Source organism: Vicugna pacos, chromosome 5 (assembly GCF_048564905.1).
Source record: "Vicugna pacos chromosome 5, VicPac4, whole genome shotgun sequence".
NCBI classification, from domain to species: domain Eukaryota; kingdom Metazoa; phylum Chordata; class Mammalia; order Artiodactyla; family Camelidae; genus Vicugna; species Vicugna pacos.
In genome coordinates, this window is record NC_132991.1 from 72,625,970 (window position 1) to 72,649,759 (window position 23,790).

A 23,790-nucleotide genomic window follows, 5' to 3' on the forward strand; every position below is an offset into this window, starting at 1 on the left:
CTGTGAGGGCAGTATCTTGTTCAACATTCTATTTCCAGCGTCTAAAGCAATGTCTGGTATATGATAGGTCCTCACTGAGGTTCTCAAATATTTTTTGAATAAATGAGTGATGAAATTTAACTTTAACTTTTGTTTTGATGAGGGTTCAACTGGAGAAACAGACCAGTATGAGATACATATTAAGACATTAATTCAAGAACAAACAAGGCATTTATTGCAAGGAATTGGTTTATACAACTGGGGGGCACTGGCTAACAAGCAAGTCCAAAATCTATACGGCAGGCTGTCAGCAAAGGCAGGCTGGAAATCTCCAGCACAGGCTAAGGTTGCTGTCCACAGGTGGAATTTCTTCAGGGAAACCTCAGTTCTGAAGGCTTTTCAACTGATTGAATTAGACCTAACCAGATTATCTAGGACAATCTTCTTAAAGTCAGTTATTATAGACTTAAAGCACAACCACAAGACCTTCTATAGCAACACCTAGATTAGTATTTGTTTGAATAACTGGGGACTATAGCTTAGCTAAGTTGACACATTAGAAGTCCATCACAGCATTACAGGCGTCTAATGCTTCTGAGACCCAATCCCCTTAGCTATCTGGGACACCTACTTTACTTACATGTGCTCTGAATCTAGATATTTCACCATTATGAATTAAAGACAGCTCCTTGCTGACTTTTAGCTAGAAAAAGAAGCTAGTTAATAAAGTCACACAAATATGTTAATATATTGCTCTTCTCTTCTAGTTAGGCCTGGTATAGCCGAAAGAGAAATCACCCAAGCTAGTCCAAGAAAAGCTGTATTATTTCAAGAATGGTCCTTTGGTGGTTCTGGACTCAACGTAGCTGTGGGGACTCAAGCAATAGGGGTTAGTGATTCTTCACTCTTATGTCATTAAAGTGACATTTTCCTCTGACTCTTTCTGTTTCAGTAGCAACTGGCAGGTTCCTTTCATTCTTGCAGTTAAAATTTCCAAGAGAAGGAATCTTGGCTTAGCCAATAACTTCCTTTGTTTATGTGCATATTTGAGGCCAGGTTCTAGATAGCTGGTCAGGTGCCTATCTCTTCCAGGAGAATAACCAGTGCTGTTCCCCTGAACAGAGAGTTTGGTCAGGTCGATTGAAGCTAGAAGGGAAAGTTAGGCGCATTGACTGACATACTCAAAACATTGTCTCAGGGCTATCTTTTATTTAATCGAGTAATGCTTCAAATTTTCAGAAAGAAAACTCTAGTTTTGGAAATTTAGGTGTAACTGAAAGGCAGATGGAAATAGAGTCTTGGCCTAGGGAAGGTAGAGTGTAATGTCCCTTTAATATAGGAGATTTCTGGAAAGCTTAACATTATGCATCAAGATTGTGGTCCATTCAGTCCCTTTACCTTTGAAAAGATGGGATTGATAAACTGTCAGTGGTTTTCCAATAGCATGGAGCTTCACGGCCTTTATAGCTTCATACCCAAAGGTAATTTGTGCAAGTTACAACTAGCAATTAACATCCTGAAAATTATTATATCTTGTTTTTTGTCTAGAAAAATTATGTATGTTTGCTTTTGGTGTATTTTTTGAGGAAAAGCAAGCCTCCAAATGCCCTGATAAGAAAAGGAATGGATTTTCCTTTTAATTGGGTGTCATCACTCTCAGTTGTCTAGGTTATACAAAGCGGGGAGAAGGTCACCTCTTCTGACTTTTGAAATAAAAAACCTCTCCAGAAAAGGGTGGGAAATCCACTTTAAGTAATACCTGATTATTACTTATTAATATTGAAAATGGAAACTAAAGGGTACTTATTGAAAACTCCTTATTTCTGTCTGAATATTTAAGTCACTATTTTATTAAACACAGTTCATCTTTAGAAGACGATTCAAAGAAGGGAGTCTCCCTTGATCTTTGGCAAAGTCTCTTATATCTCACTACCCCATATATGCACTTGCCCTACAAAAGTAACTTAATGCTTAGGAACCTAGAGAAATATGCACATAGTACACAGTGGCCAGCAGGCACAGCTTGTCTATCTTGGAAAAACAAAAGACATGTGATTCCCTACTTTACAAATGCTTTCTATTTCATTTTTTTTCCTGTTTGTAAAAATTATATATGCTCATAGCAGAGTATCTGGAAAATACTAAAAATTACAAAGAAAAAACCACTCATAATTCGATCATTCACAAACATCTACTATTAACATTTTGGTGAATTTTCTTTTCATATATTTTTATATGACTGCGATTGAGTTGTATTTATGAATTTATCTTTTTTAAAAAAATCACGAATTAAGAAATGCAACACCCTTGCAATTCTTTATGTCAACATGGATGAAGTTTTAGTTTGTTGGGTTGTTAAAAAATTTTTTGGAGGGAGGTAACTAGGTTTATTCATCTATTTATTTAATGGAGGTACTGGGGCTTGAACCCAGGATCTCATGCATGCCAGACATGCATTCTACCACTGAGCTACACCCTCTCCCTGTTTGCTATTGATGGATGATAATAACACCTTTCTCTAATTCATTATTTCTCATTCATTCTTTTTTCCTTTTATTATTTTAAAATAATGGTATTTTGTATATCTAAAAGAATACATGTAATCTATGTCTAGGTTATAAACCATTTAAGGAATATCTGTGGACCCTCTGCCAATCCAAGAACTAGAATTTATCAATAATTGGCATAATAATCTACATGTTCTTCTCTTGTCTCATCCCCCTCCTCCCCTAGCTAGTTTAACTTAAAACAATTAAATCAAACACCTGAAAATTTTAGCTTATCAAAATGATTTCATCGATGCTAACAAAAATCTCACTTTTTTGTTACTAAGGTTTCTACTAAGTATTTCTCTATCACACAGCGAGGTAAATCGTTTTCTTCGTGATGGCTATAACCTTGACCCTTACCTGCTTTCCTAAGCTGCTTCTAAAGAACTTCTCTAAGTTCCGTTCTTTAAAGTCCAAGGGCCAGTACAAGGTAATGCTCCTATGGCTAATGCTTAGGGGAAAAAAGACCGCAGTATTCTTATCTTTTAAAAATTCCTGGTTTAGAAATGATGTTTAGGATTAAGAGAGGCATTAAGTCAGTATTAATGCTAACGATCTGGGCTTTTCTAAGAATCTAAAAAGTTAAAAAGCTTTTTAAGAGTGGCAAAGTTTCTGCTGTGTAACTTAATAACCGTCTGACCTTGCACAATTTGTGTATACCCCCGTCCTAGTTTTTCTCTCATTTCGTGAGATTAGCAACAATTTACCCATTTTATGTAAATTTCAATAGTGCTTGGGAACATATGCTGTATACAAAACTCCTACTCAAATGGTAGCTAATTATTTAAAAAGAAAGAAAAATGACCTTGAACTACAGTGCGAGAGATGAAACTTACAATCGTTTCCGTAACTAAGCACTGCAACAGCTGAGACACGCTAAAGAAAGCTTTTGTCTAGCCCCCAAACGCCTTCCGGTGAGTTTGGAGAAAGGGGATTGAAGGTTTGTGGCTTCTTCCAGGCCTGAAACCTTAACGTTTCTTACAATGATGGTTTTTAACTGTCCTGGGGGAATCTACTTTCCCCCCAGGGCAAAGTTACTCACTTTAAAGCACTAAGGCTCACCTAGTTCTTTACCGGTTTGCCACGAAAACTGCCTCCGGGCCCAATCCTCCCTCCACCCACAATGCACCTCTTTGTTCCATCTAGGTGGCTGCTCTGTCACGTGTTACCCGACGGTGCGCGCGCTCCCGCTCGGTGCATGCGCAGAGAACAGCCCGCAGCTATTTTTCTCCGTGGCCGCGGCGACGAGCGGAAGTTCTTGGGAGCGCCAGTTCCGTCTGTGTGTTCGGGTGGACAAAATGGCGAAGATCGCCAAGACTCACGAAGGTAAACGGTTTTCTCCTAGTTACGTGTGTTCTCCGCTACCCAACATGCCAAGAGTTTGTCTTCTTAGGTTTCTGCCTCTTCTTGTGGTTTCTTTTGTGGGGCCCGAGGCCGCGCTTCGGAGCCCGGGTCGTCTGCTCGGCGCTCGCGGCGCAGGCCACTGCCCCGCGTAATGGCGTCCTACTCGTACACCCCCGACTGGCGCTTTGTTCCGTGTTTGGATGTTGCTACTTAGGAGTTGCTTTTCTTCTCTGATCAGAGGGCCTCTTTTAAACAGCTCGCTAAGGAGGATTCCTGAGGAAGGGATCGGAGAAACGGGCGTGGGAACACTCTCTTGCCTCTCGGAACTGTCGTTGGCATAGTTAGTGCTTAGGATGGTCAGAAAAGCCCTGAAACACAGCAGCCGATTTTCGGGCAGCCCTAAATCGAATTCAGTCAAATAGGCCCATTACTCTTAACCTTCATTAGTTTGTGTTTCTTCTGGTGTCTGAGATATATTCTTGGGTTTTTTTGTTGTTGTTCGCAATGAGTTGGGAATAAACTGGTAGTTTTTCTCTCTCGATTATTTTTAGTATAGAATTGTTCTTTGGAGACTGATTTTTGGTGGGAGAGGGAAAGGCACATTAATTAATGGCTAAAATTTTAAAAGTAGTTGGTCATTTTGTGGAATACAGAGTATGCAAAATTAGGAAAATGTTGGGAATAAGCTGGAATCCGTTAAGGAGTATTTAGAAATGACAGGAAATAGGGTTACTTTTGAGAAAAGATAAGACAAGGGGAGTTGGAGCTGCATTCCTTGATTTCTGACCTGGAATCCGAAATTTTCATCAAACAGGAGCTTCGAAGAGTGTCACTTTTATTTCACACGTCATTTCTAGGTACCTGGCTCGGTTAGTCTGTGAGAGTTAACAAAGACTAAGGCCATCAAGCTTTACAGTCTAGCGGGGAAACAGATGTGTATACATCTTCATTCTTTTATGAGGCAAATGAATGTTTAACAGAAGTAGAAGCAACTTGTTCTGGGAACCTGGGTAACGGGGTGATTAATTTATGCTTAGGGCTATTTCCTAGAGGAGATGACGTGTCCCTGGTCTACAAGAATCAATCGGTTTTAAATTAGGGGAGGACATTCGAGCCTGAGAGAACATCTTGTAACCAGGCAGTGAGTCGTTAAAGATGTGTTTCAGTAGTTGGCTGTGGCAGGAAGAGTGCAAGAGCTCAAGGAGGGAAAAAGTAGATGGGTGTGGAAATGTTGGTTGGGACCATAAATAGTTGTGTCACCCCTAAGAACTGAAGTCCAGCTTTCTGCAACTTATAAATTGGCAATAACTTTAATCTTACTATTTTTGATAGGTATTTGGGATTGAAACACTTAAAACACAAATGTTTTCTAGGCACTTATTCTTCTGTCTGTAGACTATCTCAAACATCTTTTGCAACATAATTGGAAAATGTAAAGATGTTGCTATTTTTGTTCATTCAGTAGTAGATTATTCATTTGGGGGCATTTTATGTTTTTGATTACTTGTTTATGATATCTTTATCGTAAAATATTTTTGGATAAGAAAATGAAAGTTAGGATCAATTTTCCTGTGTTTTAGAAACCCAGTTGAAAGTTTGGGTTTATAGAAGATTGCTGTTCATTTACCAAAATAGCTTTTTTTATTTCAGAATATGCTCTCCATCAATACAAATTAACTGATGCCATAAAGAAAGTATTGGCACATTCAGTTTCACATCTGAACTCTATTTGTCCATCACTTTGGAGTATAAGACAGGGTGATAAATGTTTAGTAGAAGTACTTCTAGTATTTACATAGTTTCCTACTCCTTCCACGTGGTGTTTTCTTGGAGAATGCTAGTCCTTTATGTCCATCTCAGTTTTCACTTGTTAAGCCATTTCTGATAACTTGGAGCAGAATTAGTTTCTTAGGTTGGGGTTTTTTTTTTGTTTTTTTGTGGGTTGGTTGGTTTGTTTCTGTTTTTGTGCTACTGCAGTACTCTGCAAACCTTTATTGCTGGGAATATGCTATCGTGTTAAGATTTTCTCTTACACTTGAGGTGGTTGTGTACAGAAACTGCTTTGGTATCACTAGTACCCTGGCACATGATGAGTGCTGAATATTTTACCAACACTTATTGAGAGATTAATTTATACTGGAAGTATTAAAGAGTTTCATAGAAAGGGGGCATTTAAACACATCTTTGAACGATTAGATAGGTTTGGGTACATCTGTTTGGGTAAGATACGTGGGAAGTAGGGCTTTATTTTCGGAACTTCCTGAGCTCAGAAGAAGAAAGGTTAGCATAAGATTAGGGAAGGCTTTGAATGCTGAGCTAGATTTTGATTTTGGCTTTCCAATATCTACAGGATAAAGTGCCCTTCTCATTCTCTCAGGTAACAAATTACTTCTGTAATTTAGGAAAGTCATTGGTGAGCAGAGTGAAGGGTGACCTAGGAGGGAGTAAGAACAACTGTTTTTAGGCTGTTGAAGTAGTTGACAGGAGGTCTTGAATTTGAATCTCACTGGAGCAGCTTTTAAAAATGTGTAATAGTTGTTTAATTTTTGTCTTAGAGTTTTCTATCATGTTGCTTTAAGTAAAGAATATTATATAAACTTTTCATCCTAAATAGTGTTCCTGGTAGACATTTCTTTGTTGTAACTTGTAATTTATTGTTGAGGTAATGGCTGCATCTGTACTTCGTAATTGAGTCTTAGGTAGATGATACTGTATTCAAACTGCAGTAGGTTATTGTTGTACCTTCTAATACGGTTTTTTTTGCAGGCTGTTACTTCCCTTCATTGAACCAAACTTCTAACTTTTTCTTTCTTGCTGTTATTTCTTTCAAATATTTCCTCTGTTAGGAACAGCCCTTAACATCCTCTTTAACCACCCAGTTTTTTGTTTTTGTTTTTGTTTTTGTTTTTTAATTTTAAATCCCTGGTCAGTGTGGCTTATGCTTTTCAGGAGTGAAATATAGAAGAAGCTGGACTTTTCAAATCAAAAATAATCCCTTTTTTTATGCTGGGTGAAGTGAATCAGACAAAGACAAATACTGTAAGATATCACTTACATGTGGAATCTAAAAAAATTCAACAAACTAGTGAATATAACAGAAAAGAAACAGACTCACAGATGCAGATAAGGAACTAGTGATTACCACTGGGGAGGGGGAAGGGAAGAGATAAGAAAGAGGTAGAGGATTAAAAGGTTCAAACTTTTAGGTATAAAATGAGCTACAAGGATGTATTGTACAACATGGGGAATATGGTCAATATTTTATAATAACTAAATGGAGTATAACCTTTAGAAATTGTGAATCACTATATTGTATACCTGTAACATATAATATTATACATCAACTATACTTCAATTTTAAAAATACAATGTTATAAAATAAATACATAAATAAAGTTAAAAGAAGAATAAATCAAATGGCAAATATCTTCAGCTGCTAAATGCATATATCATGATCCAGCAGTTCCACTTTTACTTCTACATATGTTCACACATGGAAAATCATTTATCAACAGTGATTTTTTTTGCTGTACTATTTGTAATAACAGGATTGGAAATTACCTAAGTGTCTATTATTTAGGAGATAATTAAATATGATAAGTCTCTTAAAAATCCCTTTTTGATGTTAAATTATGTCAAGTGTATACAGTAATTAATGTGCATAATCTTGCCATCCAGCAGTTTTTCATGTATTGGTGATTTTGGCCAGTGAGGGAACACACACTTTTGTATTATGGAAAAGAAAAAAATGAATTATCCCCAAATCCCATATATTGGCTTGTTTTGCCGCCATCCTTTGACTGGTTTTTTGGGGGCATCACAAGGCTGAAAAAGTTTTCTCCCTAATTCTTTGCTTGTAGAATGGGTGGAATAGTTATTTTGTTACTCTTCATCTTCTGAGATTTTTATTTTCCTGTGTTCAGAATAGTTATTGTGTTGGTTTTGTAGATGTCCAGGATGAATATTGCTAGTCAAAATAAAAATGATAAAAAAAATTGCTTAAAGATTTTGAAAAAATTCTTTTCTGTAGAATATTTAGGAATTAACTTAATTGATATTAGCTAGGAAATAATCATTTAGGAACTGATATCTGTAATGTTCAGTAAAATAATTTACCACTGTAGTTAGTTGTCCTGCTTGGATTTTGTTTTAAGACTGAAAGTTGGTATACAGAATATACTTTCTATTTTTCTGGATGTCTTTTAGGAGTCTTTTTGAGAAATCCTTGCTTACCACTTGCTTCTGACTGGTAGAGAGTAAATGTGGACCAGACTGAAAGTGTCAGTGAGTGATTAACATCCAGAGGCTGTGTCTCTGTAGCACAGTGAACAGTGATTAGAAAGTTGCAAATAATACAAATTAAAAATGAGGAATAAAGATGCATCAAGGAAGAGGAAGTGCTACAAGCTGGACTTACACTGTCTGAGGCATAGGAAAAAGAAGACACAGGAGGGGAAACTAGCAGGACAGTTAAACAGGACAGATGTGATGAGGGGTGGTTTATCTCAGTTTAATATTTAGGTCTTAGTTAAAAATACAGACAGTAGGTTAGATGTTGCCCATCTTTTAAAAGACCTCTAGTTCTAGTAGTACTATCTTTTGATGTCAAACTCAAGTCTCAGAGAAGACATTGAATGTATTAATGTCAGAAAAATGTAATTTTAAGTTATCCCATTTTTTGAATTATAAAATAATACAATAATTTATACATAAATGAAAAATGGAAATCTTTTTATTGAATATGAACAGAAATTTCAAGTGGATCAGTTCATAAATTTATTCATTAATTCACACTGTTCATTAACCTCCACCTTTTAGGTAAGGGATTTGTTCTCTGGTAGTTGAAAATATTCCTAGGATCAGAATTCCCCTCCAAAAAAGAGGGGGGGTTTCAATTGAATAATAACATTTTTTCTTTATGGATCATAGAAACAAATTTAGTTTTTAAAATAAATATTTTTACATCTTAACATTTAAATTTTACATTAACATAATTTGCAAGGTCAGTAAAGCTGGAAAAGAAAAACATGACAGAAGAATTGAAACTTTTAAGGTTAAAGATATTACACAAAAGAGCTGGGAAAAAATTGTGTATAGCAGAGAACTCTTATTTCAGAAGGGAGAGCTTTTCTGTTTCATGGGGTCAGATTCCATGGTTTCAAAAGGGCTAGGAGAAAGAACTACCAAGAATGAGGGGAAAAAAAAGGGAGGAACTTAAAAGGTTTTAAAAGTTTTAAAACTTTTTATTGAAAACTGAAAACATATACAAAGAATAGTGAAATGAACCCCCATGTTGCACCCATCATCTAGCTAAACAGTTATAAACTCTGGCCACTCTTAATCTCTTCACTGGCCTGTTTCACCTTCCCTGTTACTTTGAAGCAAATCCCAGACATACTATTTTATCCATACATTTTTCAGTGTGTATCTCTAAAGTGTAAGGCCTTAAAAAAATACCATTATTAAACCTAAAATTAATATAATAAAATATTCAGTAAGTTCATTTTTGCTGATTGCCTTGTAAACACTTTTTCAGTTTGAATCATTCCAATAAAGTCCATACATGATTCGTCTTAAATTTTTATATTTCATGTCTTTTTCTTTTTCCTTGCAATTAATTTGTTGGGGTACCTTTGTCCTGTAGAGTTTCCCACAGTCTGGAGGGAAAGAAAATGGCAATAAAACTCACAAATTCCTCTTAGATTCTCCCACCAGTACTTCTGAAATCAAGATGTCAGGAGGCCCACAGCATGGGAAGCTCCAAGAAAATTGTTGGGTTTTGGAATGAGCACGTTTCTGAAATCATACTTAAGATTAAGGTTGGACTGGCCGTGGCAAGGAAATCTAATAAAGGACTTGAAAATTCAGTTGCCTTTCCCACTGTAATTTTACTGGCCAGGAATATACTCTTCACAGGTTTCTAATAAGCTTAACTGCTACTTGGAATAATTTTTTTTTTAATGAATCCCATTGATAACACATACCTTAAAATAGGAATACCAACTTAAGAAAAACCCCACCCTTGACAGTTTACCCTTAAGAATCCTCCTTTAGTGAGGCTCTTGTAGGCTCTTTGGTAAATACAAGTCTGATACTTAACTAGTACTTTGGTTTCTTGTCTAAGGCTTTTTTTTTTTTTTTTTTTTAACCATTTCCAGACTATACCAACTCGGGATTTGGAGGACTACCCATAATTTCAATTTTAGGATTCCGAATCTCCCCTGTCAAGATAGGGAATCCCTACTCTCTTTTTAAGTGTTCAGCATCAGTTACGAAGAGTCCTGCCATAGAAACTCTCCTCCCCCTCACTAGATTTTACTGAAGATGGGGGTAAGATTAAGTGGAGAACAGAAGTGAGGGTTTGATCCAGATAATCAGATAATTTAGAAATTCATGTTAGATATTTCTACCTTCTGTTACCCTTTAACATCATAAGGCTGTGGAATTTTATAATCTCACTTAACCCAGTTTTTCTTCATTTTATATATTCCCTTAATTTCTGTCCTCCATTTCGTTTCTCAAAATTCTTCTATTGCACAGAATAATTCAACTCTCCTCTGTTCTTAAACTTGCATAAGTAAACCCACCAAAAAGACTCCAGAAGTTTCTGATAAAATTAAATGTGTGTTTATTGTAAGACCCAGCAGTCCTACTCTTGGTTTTTACCCAAGTGATACTAAAACCTATGTTGACACAAAAACCTGTACACTGATGTTTATGGTAGCCTTATTTGTATCTACAAACTGCAAACAACTTGAATGCCACTCAAATAGAGAATGGATAAACACACTGAAGTACAATAGAATGCTACTTAGTAATAAAAAGGCACAAACTTGGTACACACAGCATGAAGACTGGAATATTTATGGGGTGGGTGGATTAGAGTGCCAGCTCCAGGTAATCATGTATGGCAGTCCTAGGCTCTTACCCAGTTTCTAGCAGACAGTATCCATTTTTCTTTATTTTCACATCTGAATGTCTTGGGACATTACAGGGATTACAGGGATTCTAATTTGAAAAGGGATTAGGAACAGAGGATTTGTGATTGAACTAGAGGGAGATTAGCATAAACATTTCCTTTCGCTGCCACATCAAGTCTTTTATTTAATATTTTAGACCTCTGGTTATTATTTTGGGTATGTTCCCTCTCGTTTTTGTTTTCTTACTTGCTAATGAATCTTATGTATTTATCATTTGTTGTCAGGAATTATCTTATTTTTAGTCAGTTCATTTTTAAGAAAGTACAGGAATACCTACATACCAATAGCTATAATTTAGAGAGCTTTGAAAATAAAGAGTTAAAGACAACTTTTTGCCTTTTGTAGAGATGTAAAATGTTTATAAAGTTTGAAGCTGTGGAAATTTACAAACTTTACTGGAGAGAAAAATTTGGAAAATTATTTTTAATGACTTCTATAGATGGAAAGTTACATTTTTATTATGAAATGTAACCTAGAGAAGTATAGGGAAAAAATACAATGAACACAGTGTAACCCATTGCTCAGCTTTACCAGTTCTTAATATTTTGCTATAATTGTTCCATAAATCTTACTTATTTTGGAAACAAAACAGCTACATTGTTTATGAATGTATTGATAAAATTTGTTTGCTTGTAAATACTTGTATTATGTTTGGTATTTTGGCATGAGATTTATTTGGAAATAATTGAGTTTTCTCGTTTTTAATTATTGTCACTTGCTTAACTGCTGGGTTTTGTGGGATCTGTTGTAATATTGTAGGTAACATGATTTGTGTAAATGTGCTGCAGTTCACAATGCAGAACAAGACCAATTAGCTTTTTGGACTTTTTATCCATACATAAAGATACAGAAACATTACCTGGTTAAACTATAACCTGTAGAAATTTAGTAATGAACTCCCCTCAGAATGAACTATAAACAGCTGCCTAGCCTCATAAGACCTTGAGCTAGGTAATTTTGTTGCTGAATTTTGGTTTAATGGATATTCAGTCACAATACATATAGGCTTAAATAAACACTAATTCTAATTCCATATTTGTGTTTCTTTGTAAGAAAACTGTTGTTTATCAGTAAGTACATAAAATCAGCAGGGGAGACTCAGTAGATGAAAGTAGTTTCTGAATAAATATATTATCCAAATAAAGGATAATAGCTCCTGAAAACTTAGGATGGAAAAGTTCTTCAGTGGGGAAATAAAGCTGTGACGTGATAAGTGAGATGGGGGTGGGGGGAAGCAAGCTGCACAGTGATAGGTATACTGTGATGCAATTTTTGTGAAACAGTACCCCTTTCCTGGCTTTTTAGTTGCATGTGACCTAGAAGAAAGTATAATATAGATGATTTTGGTAAGGAGTGGGCTGGGGCTGGAAGTGGAGGAGTGATGGGCCAGGTATGAGTTTCCTGGGGTGTTCGTTAATAATGTGGAAACCTGAGCTCGTAAGTTGGAGGTTCTCATTTAATGTAAATGACGTCTAGGAGTTTGTGATTGTAGCAGGTGCCCCAAGTGATTTCAAATACAAGTGGTCAGACCACGTTGATGCTATAGAGGAGAATGCAGACTATTTGGCCAGATTGACCCATTTGTGTTTTGTGCCTGGATCCTGATGGCATTACCATTTGTGTTTCTTTAAAAGAACCTGTTTACTTAACAGTGATATGTACACTTGGTAGTTTAAAAAAAAACTCAAACATTTCAGAAATGGAAATATGCAGAAAGGAAAAATGAAGAGTAGACCTTCACTCATCCTTTAGCCAGTCTTACTAACTCCGGAGAGGTTTCTTCTGTGTTACAGGAGAAGTGTTCCTGGGGGGCAGGGGAAGGCAGCAAATATGGGTTAAAACTTTATATGTACGTATTTAATACTTGTGACAGAAACAAAAGAGAATAATAAAATACATCACCCAGTTCAGATGAGAATATTTGTGGTTACTCACAGCGGAGACTCCTGGCTGCCTGGGCTGCTGTAACAGCTTTGAGGGAAGAAATGCAAGAAAAATGAGCAACTGGAGATGGTGGGACTGTGACACACTAAAAAAATTTTGAGGTGTATTTACAGACTGGGGCTGTTAATTTCAATATTAAACCTATTGGATTATTTTGAGCTTCTCAGATCCTCTCCCACAAGCTGTGCCTTGGACTTGGTAGTGTTATTACATTTCCTGCTTTAAACCACCCCCGTCTTGAGAAACTACGGAGGGTTTTCTCCCTCAGCTGGGGTTGGAGGTTGGGCACTTGCATTACGCCACTGAATTTTTTTCCTTTTGGTTCTTGCAAACTAGTACATGAACTTAATTTTAAAAGTGCCTAGTGTCAAAGGGCTTAGTTCATTTGAAGGTGATGAGCAGGCAAGAACTGAAACATCTATTTATTAGGCCACAGACCACTGGCAGTAGAAAACTGTGTTTACATATCTGTATATTAATCAGATTTTTAAAATAAAACGTTAGTTTGTAATTTAAAGTTAGCTGGTGTCAGTAAAGACTTTAAAAGGTTGGAAAACTAGTTTATATTTAAAGGAGACTGAAGAGATGTGACAGCTAAGTGCAGTGCATGATTCTTGATTGGATCATGGACCAAAGGAGAGAACGTCTATGAAGAATGTTATTAGGATGATTAGGGAGACTTGAAACTGGATTGTATGTTAGATGTCACATCAAGGTTTAATTTTTTGAGCATGTTAATACTGTTGTGGTTATGTAGGAGAATGTACTAAATCTGGAAATATATGCTGAAATATTAGGGGTTTTAAATGGTTTAGAAAAGTTATATGCACACACCTATATTTATTTCTTATATACATGAACAGTTGATGAACATAGGTGAGGAGTATGTGGGTGTTCATTGTACTGTTTTAATGTTTTTCAGTCTTGAAAAAATTCAAAATTCAAACAGCAGTTAAGAAGAGTTGATGCTTCACTACCCCCCAGATGTGCATGTTCTGAATGTCAGACCTATGAATAGACACAGTGCTTGGGGAGTGATGTATGGCAAGAGTTAATTTAGTCATTGAATGCTGAAGTTTTTCATGCTCATTGTCTCATTTAATCCTTAAAACTTAATGTTGTAGGAAACACACATAAGTTAAATAATGTATTAATTAGTAGAGAAAGAGCCTTTATTTGAAGGCAGACATTTTGATTCTAAAACTCACACTCTAAATTATAAAACTAGTATGATGGTGGTTACAGCCAAACTCTGTGGCTCTGCATTCTATGCTTAAGAATTTAGACTTCATCCTTTATTGTTTGACTGTTGAAGATGTTTAGGACATCATGAGAGAGCTTGTTAGGAGTGCAGAAACTTAGGTCTGATCTGGGCCTGCTGCATTCGAACAAAATAAAAATCTGTAGATGATTTGTTGCACATTCAATTTTGAGAACAACTCTCTATTGTACTGTTTTTACCTTTCTGGTAGTGTTAAACTTTTTTTAAATTGAAATGTAGTCAGTTTACAATGTTGTATCAATTTCTGGTGTACAGCATAGTGATTCAGTTTTATATATATATTCCTTTTCTATTCTTTTTCATTATAAGCTGTTACAAAGCACTGAATGTACTTCCCTGTGCTATACAGTAGGACCTTGCTGTTATTATTATGTATAGTATTTAGTATCTGCAAATCCCAAACTCCCAATTTCTCCCTCCACCCTCTTTAGAAGAGTTTTTTTGATAATGCCTAGTAGAGAAATGTGTTGTATTGAGTACCCTCTGGAAAATGAAATTAAGAAATCTGTATTAATTTTCTTACAGACATTGAAGCACAGATTCGAGAAATTCAAGGCAAGAAGGCAGCTCTTGATGAAGCTCAAGGAGTGGGCCTTGATTCTACAGGTTATTATGACCAGGAAATTTATGGTGGAAGTGACAGCAGATTTGCTGGATACGTGACATCGATTGCTGCGACTGAACTTGAAGATGTAAGTCTCAAAGTATATGAAGAGTCCAAGCATTTTTTGATGGAGAGCAAGATATATAAAGGAATCTTCTGTTTGAGTCATCTGGTGTAATCTGGGAGGACATTTTGGAGATTGGGAGATCTTTCTTCGGGAGGGTAAAACTGTTGAAGGTGTCCTTCTCAAAGAAACTTCTGAAAGTGCTCAATTCTGAATCTTTTATGTTAAAATTAGTTTGTTCATCCAGAAAAATACCTGCAAATCATTAACAATTGTGAAGTAATCTTTATTGTTACCTGCTGAGCTTTATCTAGAGTGTGAGGTGACTTCTTTCTGTCCTTGTGACTTTTGATTTCTGACTTGTGCTTGATACTGTTTTTTCCCTTTTGGTATCTTAATATGAATGGACTGTTTCTTGTTACTGATACTGATGGGCATTGTGTGCCTATTTCAGTTACTCTGGAGGATGACCACCTCTCACTTTGAAATACATCTCTTCAAGTGTTTTTATATATTCCATATAGCTTATATTTTGTCAGACCATCCCAAACATCCAAATTTGGTGAAGTAGCTAATCATTTTTGTGTGATTCAGTAACATTTTTTGTATGTAGTTTATGAAACTTGTCATTTTTATGAAATTCAAGTCATATTTTATAGTTAGCACTTTTTTCTTTTAAGAAAAATTTAAAAGTTCCAAAGGCAAAATTTCTAGAAGCCAATCAAGAGTCTATTTGCACTATCATACCTTAATGGTAAGAGACTGTGATGGCTGTATGTTCCAGAAGCTGAGGGGGAAATTGTCATTGCTTTTTCTTTTTTTTAAATGAGAGCAAGTTTATTCAAATAGATACACATTCCATAGACAGAGTGCAGGCCATCTCAGAAGACAAGAAAGGCCCTGGGAGGTGGGGTTAGCTTGGAAAGTGAGAGTGGCTTAGGAGATACACATTCCATAGGCAGAATGCATGCCATCTCAAAAGGCCAGAGGCAGCCCCAGAGCATGAGGTCATCTAGGAAAGTGTGATCAGCCTGTCATTTAATTTTTAAATAGAATAAATGAGATGTTAAGATCTTCAGGAGAGTTACCCATTGTTGCACTTCTTAACACTAGTAAAGTAATAATGTAACATTGTTCAGTTTAAACTTAACTACCAGAGGAATAACACATTTAAAATTAGTTACATTTTACTTGTTTCTGTGGTTAAATCATGTTTAAAAAAAAATCAAAAAGACAAGGAAGCTGGATAGTTCTAAATATGAAGCTGTTTGTAGTTTCCAAAACAAATTTCATTGTGCCCTCTGAGAAAAGGAAATGCTTAGGTTTTCCTCGTCTCTACCTAACTTTAATTGACTTCCACAGAAAGCATTCCTTGTTTACTATTTTTAAAAGAATGTGGTGAACTGAGTTTACTTAATAGCTTTTCGAGTTGAAAAGAAAACCTAAGTGTTAACAAGTTTCATCATACTGTCTTTTGATTTTATGTTGAATCTCTTTGTATGTTCGTTCTAGTTTTTAAGTGCTGACGGTTTTGTCTGGCTTTTGGGGGTGTCTTGTTGCAGGATGACGACGACTACTCATCATCTACAAGTCTGCTCGGGCAGAAGAAGCCAGGATACCACGCGCCTGTGGCACTGCTTAATGACATACCACAGTCAACAGAACAGGTGCCTTGTTGTTTTGTTGTTTTTTTTTTTAATTGAAGCCAGAGTTTATTCAGATAAAACTGTCTTAATTCCCATGGAAACTCACATGTTTTAGGAATCAGGTTATTAGAATGTATGGAGAAGACTTGATTTGGGAGAATTAGTAATAATCCCCAGTTTATCTTATTAGGGTAATCATTTCATGAAGAATTGAACTGTGGAAGTTATCTCATTTCCATATGCCTTGTTTTTTTCACATGAACATATATTTATAAAATACAGAAATATTAATAGGCATTTATTAAACATTTTTATGTGTTTTATAATGTTTGGATTTTTGTTTGTAATATTCTGTTTGGTTATTTAATAAGTGGGTAATAAATGAGACATACCCCTTTTCAGTATGATCCATTTGCTGAGCACCGACCTCCGAAGATTGCAGACCGGGAAGATGAGTACAAAAAACATAGGCGGACCATGATAATTTCCCCGGAGCGTCTTGATCCTTTTGCAGATGGTAATTCTTTCCCATTTTTCTATAAGTGTTCAGAAATTTATTTGTGTTAAGTTGTCTTTAGCCCTTTGATTTTTTTTGGCATGCTTATGAATTTGCTTTTCTTTTTAAAAATCCCCCCGTTAGAGATTTGTATAGATTTGGTTGAAGTCACAGATGCCATATTCTTCATCTTTATAATGCCAGTTTTCTTTCCAGGTAGAAGGACAAGAAAATAATGAGCCAATGCCATAGAAACGCAAAGGGTTAAAGGTTTTTCTTTTACTTTTGTTTTGGGTACGCTTTCTTTACTTTGAACAAATGTGTTTTTCTGCTCAGAATACTTTCAAATTATTGAAAGTTTTCATTCCAAATCTTAGATTTTTAGGATTGTTACTTTTGAGAATCTGTTTCCACATTAGAGCCCCCCCATATTGCTCTAAATATAGTTTAGTAATTGCACCTACTTTGCTTTAAGCATACTTAAAGTTAAAACAGAAGTATGTATACAGAGACTTTGATATTTTTAATAGTTGGAGTCTGTTTTGCTAATTTTAGTGTGCAGGTCAGCACAAGGGACATAGTGAGCCTGATGGAAGCTTTCCTCAGGTGAGTGAGTTTCAAAATCAAAATTAGGTGCCTGTTTCTTAAAATTAGATTCTGCTGCAGGTTTACAAATTAGACTTTCAGCCTGCATGAATTAGTAGGGATATTCTTTTTTTACTTGCATAATTGTAATTGATTTAAACATGTATGTCAGAATTCACAGGCCCATACTAACTGTCCTTAATTTCTTTCCTACAGCAGTACTGCTATATGCCAGTCCTGTCTGCATTCTTAAGGGTGCAGTTCAACACATCCTCTCTAGATTATGGTGAAAAAGTATTCCAAAGGAAGTCTTATCAGAGCTAGTGTCAGAAAGAATGACACTACCAATTGGGCATGATCTTCAGCATAGGAAATGTCTTAGAATTTTATTATTTTTTTCCTAAATTGTGATGCTATACTACTTGTATAGCTAATTATCACATTTCTAAAACGTAGTGTGCCTCTGTGAATCTTGTTATATACTGTTTGGGCTTCTTTAAGATATTTTGAAGTTTGAAAAGCAAATACTGAAACTTTAACCAAGAGACTAACACATCTCTTTGTACACCACTTTTTTTCTGTATGCATCATAATAACTGGTAGAAGTAATATATCTCAAGTAATATGTTTCCAGTTGTTACTTATACTTTCTAAGAAGATAAAAATATGTTTCTGCTTCAACAAAATGTAAAAAGCATGAAGCCCTTTTTAGTAACATGACATCAGAATAAGATTAGAGGTATATTTTTGAAAATCATTTTCTAAACTTTAACTGTTCTAGAACATTGTATGAAGAATTTGTCTAGTCATAGTTACTTGTAGTCAGGATTTTAACAGCTTGCAACAGGTAATGTTTTGAATATAAATATCTTTCCAAAGTGTTACTAATGGTAAAGAGATAATTTTCTAGGCTTCTATTCTGCTGCTTGAAGTCAGAACTGCTGATGGAGACAAAGGCACGAAAGTGTACGTATTCCGGATTAGCAACCCAGGAACCCATCACTTCTGAAGACTCTAAACTGTGCTGTCATTTTGTTTTTATATGCATTAAAATATTTGTTTTAAACTGCTGTAGATATGTTTGTGTTCAAACAGGTTAAATTGATCAGCAAACTCAATAAAAAGTAAGATGTATAATTATTAAAGTTTTCCATCAAAAAATAAATTAAATGATTATGGAATAATGTAATAGTAGAGCAGGGCAGATAAATCAATTGAACCTCATTATCTTTTATTTATTGTACTCTTGTCCTGTTGCTGTTCTTTTCTGCAGGAGGGAAGACCCCTGATCCTAAAATGAATGCTAGGACTTACATGGATGTAATGCGAGAACAGCATTTAACTAAAGAAGAGGTCTGTGAACCTGCTTTATTTTAATGATTGTGAAAGAATGTAAAAAAAAAGTTGAGATTGAGAAACTTTTATATTTCCTTTTTACTTGCTTCACAAGTAGTATTTTAACAATATTAATAAAAATTAAGTTAATAAGAACCTTACCCCAAATTCTATCACCTCCCCAATTAAACTTTTCATATTTCTACGCTTTTCTAGTGCCTGACTCCTTGCTGCTTGGAGAGAGAGAGAGAGGGAGAGGGAGAGAGAGAGAGAGAGACGGAGACAGGCGCACGCACACACACACACACACACACACACACACACACATCTTATAGTGGATATATCTGTGGGGAAGATTGATGATGTGTGCCTGAAGTCAGTGTGTAAGGGAAAAGTCAGTATAGTACAGTCATTCTCTGAAAAGCCACTAATTCTTCCAAAAAATTCAGTTTGAATGTGGGTGGAAAATTCTCAAGAATCCTGCTGGCGTGCAAAGATTGCTTCGTTTTGTTTTAATAGTTAATTTCCGTAACTTTATTATGAATATATAATAGATTTGTTTGTTGAATGGATGAAGTGGGGTAATGGAACTCACTTTAAAGTCATTAAGTGTGCATTTTTTGTGACTATATATATAATATTTAGTTATTGTAACATAATTTTGAAATTTTTACTTTATCACTTTTCTAACATAATTGCTATTTATATTTGTTTCAAATAAAACTATTTTTCACTGGAAACATTTTAGTTCACTACCATTGACTGAAGATTTTACTTCATAAACTATATATAAAGCAGCATACTCTGTTATAAATTCTATATTTGCTTGTCTGTTGTGCAGAAAGACAGTGTATAAAACTTGAAAATATGGGAGGGGAAAAGTAAGGAATGGGACTACCAGTAGCATAGAAAGGAGACTGAGTGAAGAATAAAATGGCATTAAATAGAAATGACTGTACTAATGATATAGAAGTCTATTGAAAATGTTTTAAACATGCTCACTGCTTATTTAAATATTTTTCAGAGAGAAATTAGGCAACAGCTAGCAGAAAAAGCTAAAGCTGGAGAACTAAAAGTCGTCAATGGAGCAGCAGCATCCCAGCCTCCTTCAAAACGAAAACGGCGTTGGGATCAAACAGCTGATCAGACTCCTGGTGCCACTCCAAAAAAGCTATCAAGTTGGGATCAAGCAGAGGTAATTTCTTTTTATTTATTATTTAAAAATTTTTTTTCTCTCATGTTGTATGTTAGTCTGGTTTTGTTGATATAAAAAGATAACCACAGACTGGGTGGCTTAAACAAAAGACATTTATTTTCTCACAATTCTGGAGGCTTGAAGATAAAGGTGCCAACAGGGTTGGTGTCTGGTGAGAGCTCTCTTTCTGGCTTGCAGATGTCTGCCTTCTTGCTGTATCCTCACTCTGCACATGGAAAGAGAGTGAGCTCTGGTGTTTCTTTGTATAATGTCCTATCACATTAGGGTCCAGCTTTGTGACCTCATTTAACCTAATTATCTCACTAAAGATCTAATCTCCACACATACAGTCACAGTGGGGGTTTGGGCTTCAACATGACTTTTGGGGCAGACACAATTCAGTTCATAACATGGAGTAAAGGAGTGTTCCTTTTGGAATATTAAATATAGAAATGCAATATGTCACATTATGTGGAGGTTGAGTATAACATAGTGGTCTTCCTCATTTTCTGGAAGAAGAATTTAAGTGTGTTTCCTTCATTCATTTACTTACCTAAAACTTTTTTATGTGTGTATAGTAAAATACATATAAAATTTGCCGTTCTAACCATTTTTAAGTGTACAATTTGATGGTACTGATTACACTCACAATGTTGTACAACCATGAGCATGGTTTATTTCCAAAACTTTTTCATCACTTCAAGCAAACTCTGTAATAATTAAGCAGTAACTCTGTTCCCCTCCCCTTCAGAGGACTTCTTTATGCTATGTCAAACCTGTAGTACCTCCTTAGCTGCTTCCTATTTAGTTGATGACTTTGCTTCCTATTTTACCTTACCCCAGATAGAAACAATTAAAAGAGAAAAGTGTACATGTTCCTGCTGTGAAATCTACTGGTATGCCTGTGTATGTTCTCATCTCCTTTGCTTTTCCTTCTGTTATAATATGAACTGTTGGTACAGGTTGGCCATCTAAAGCTAGCCCATCTGCTTATGTGCCATTTCCTATCTCCTATTACTCAAGGACTCTCATGTAACACCAGTTGTCTCTAGGTTATTATCACCAGCAAACACATTTTACCCATCTTCATCTTTAAAAAAGACAACAAAAAACTACAAGAAATCTTCTGTTGACCCTCACATCCTCTTCCATCTATCATCCTTTTTCTATCTCTTTTTACCACAAAATGCTTTAAATGAGTTGTCTGTCTATACTTGTGCTCTGTGCTTTTACGTGCACCACCGCACCAGCTCTTTTGTCAAGGTGACTTGACTTCCTCATTGTTAAATCCGAAGATCAGATCTCAGTCCTCATAGTACTCAGCATATCAGTAGCATTCGGCATTTGTTGGTACTCTTCTCTTTCTCAGCCTCTGGGCTTCAGTCTTTCTTGATTCTGATAGTATGTCCCTCGCTGGCTGCTGCTCTTAAATCTTGTTTGCTGTATCTTCCTCAGTTTCCTTAACTTCGGGGTACTCAGTGCTTCATCCTTGGTCCTCTTTTCCATCTAAAGTTATTCCCTAGGATCTCACTGCTGTCTTTATGTACTGTCCGTATCAGACAGCTCCCAAATTTACAAATCCATCCCTACTTCTCTGACCTGACATAGTTGATGTTTAATAGGTGTTTTCCGTGTTCACTCCCTCCAGCCTGCTCTGTTGGCACAAACAAAACCCTTAGGAATCGTTTCAGGCATCCTATACACCTCTTATTCTCTTACCTGACACCTATTCATAAATAAATTTTTTTGGCCCCACCTTTAAATATATTCAGGATCTAGCCAGTTTTTATGATCTCTGTCCCCACCTCTCTAGTCTAAGTCACTGTTGATTCTAACATAGACTACAGAATTTTTTTTTTTTTTTTTTTACAAATTAGGGAAAATCTGTCAGACCACAGCAGTGTTTCCCCAAATCCAGAATTTAAATATGCTAAACCTAATTCCCGAACTGTTCAGTTTTAGATCTTGGGGACTTCCCATTTGCTTGCTGTGATATATGAGAGGCTTTGATTCTGCAGAATATAAATTATTACTAACTTAAATTCTATTGCTGACATTCATTGCAAATTTTAAAAACTGGAAAAGAGAAACTTGTCCTTCTGTTGTGTTTAACTGAAAAGTAGACACAGGAGTCAGTGTCTGTCTTATAAAAACTAAAGAAATTCAGAGCATGTTTTTTTTCGCACTTCTCATTTAACATAACTCCATCCTAAGCATGACTGTGGGAATTAGAATGGATACTAGGAAGAATTTATTTCCTTCCTGATTCAGTAGGAGGAGCAGTTACCAAAATTTTCAACAATTTATGTGCTTTACTCAGCTAATTCAGAATTGTCTCACCGCTAAGTAGTAGAATCTTTTGAAAGGAAAAAATATTGAGTCTTTATTTGTTATGGTATGTAGGCAAATTTGCAAACAAAATAAAGTAGGACTCTTGTGTTGGAGCATCCAACTTCAAAGGAAATATATAAAAGTATACTACAAAACTTAACAGAATTTAAATACAGAATTTATTTTGCTTCCGCTAAATCACTTGCTGTTCTTGATATAGTATTTTTCGCACTGTTTGCTATCACACACTTTCTGATGCCCTACGTTGCTCACTACTTGTCTCTGTTTGAACTACCATGGAACTTTTGATTACTTAAGTGTAATTCTAATCTTTTTCACTAAGCTTGCCAGCATCAGTTAGAGTAATATTTTTATAAATGTGGTTGTAGATATAAACTCATCTTGAAGATTGAAATTATGTGGCAGGATCTAGTTATAATTACCCAGGTGATCCAGAACATGCCTATATTAATTAAATACGCACAAAATTGAACAAAAACACAAAAATATTCTTAGTGGGAACTCCTGAGTCTGTCTGTGTCTCTAAGCTCCAGTTTGAGCAGTGCTGATAAAATTAAAGCTGAAATTCTTTGCTAATCCAGACAGAAGCCTTAATATTTTCCCAAAGTTATGGAGCTAGTAGTGGCAAAACCAAGAATATTACCCAAAATACATTGGTTTTTTTAACCTAGGACTTTTTCATTGCCCCAGATTAAACCTTTGAATTGCTTTTAGTTGTAAACATACTGTTAGAAAGTACATATCTTAAGCAGAAGGATAATCTTTCTTAATTATGAACTGAAACATTTATTTAGTTTTTCTGTTTGCTTAAACAGAAGTTTTCTAGTTGTTTTTATGTGGGTGTATGAATTTTTTTTTTTTTTTTGCTCTGTTAAGACCCCTGGACATACCCCTTCCTTAAGATGGGATGAGACACCAGGTCGTGCAAAGGGAAGTGAGACTCCTGGAGCAACCCCAGGCTCAAAAATATGGGATCCTACACCTAGTCACACACCTGCGGGGGCTGCTACTCCTGGGCGAGGTGATACACCAGGCCACGCAACACCAGGCCACGGAGGTGCAACTTCCAGTGCTCGTAAAAACAGATGGGATGAGACCCCCAAAACAGAAAGAGGTACTTCTACTGGAGTCTGGGTTTATGTTTAGGAGAAATGTTGATTTGATGAGTAGTATGTTTACAGGTCAAAATCTGTTCTCTCTAGTCCTGGGGGATAAATAACTGCTTTCTGTACAGATAAAAAACTGAGGAGATTATATGCCTAATTCTTTTCCCTTCTTGAAGAAGTTTAAGATTCGTTTTAGGAAGAACATTAGGAGAAAATAAAGTTTGTATACCATAACCTGTTTTTTTTACTGTTGTAAAATATATATAACATAAAATTTACCATTATAACCATTTTAAGTGTGCAGTTAGTGGCATGTATTTTCACAGTGT

At 35.7% G+C, this 23,790-nt stretch overlaps 1 protein-coding gene across 6 annotated transcripts in view; it reads left to right on the forward strand.

The window, feature by feature from the left end:
• SF3B1 (splicing factor 3b subunit 1) overlaps nt 1-23,790 on the forward strand; it is a 46,233-nt gene that overhangs the window by 6,456 nt on the left and 15,987 nt on the right. For 2 of the 6 annotated variants that reach the window (XR_012072825.1, XM_072961530.1), the window contains exons 1-7: nt 3,707-3,854; nt 14,604-14,770; nt 16,309-16,413; nt 16,795-16,909; nt 18,747-18,826; nt 19,833-20,003; nt 23,232-23,469. Coding sequence is in view for 3 of the 6 variants with exons in the window: in XM_072961530.1 (XP_072817631.1) it covers nt 3,827-3,854; nt 14,604-14,770; nt 16,309-16,413; nt 16,795-16,909; nt 18,747-18,826; nt 19,833-20,003; nt 23,232-23,469 (904 nt within the window). In the remaining 3 variants the exon portion in view is untranslated. Of the gene's footprint in view, nt 1-3,674; nt 3,855-14,603; nt 14,771-16,308; nt 16,414-16,794; nt 16,910-16,958; nt 18,827-19,832; nt 20,004-23,231; nt 23,470-23,790 lie in introns of those variants that run through there. The other 4 variants (XM_031678068.2, XR_012072827.1, XR_012072826.1 and 1 more) reach the window with 4 other exon arrangements.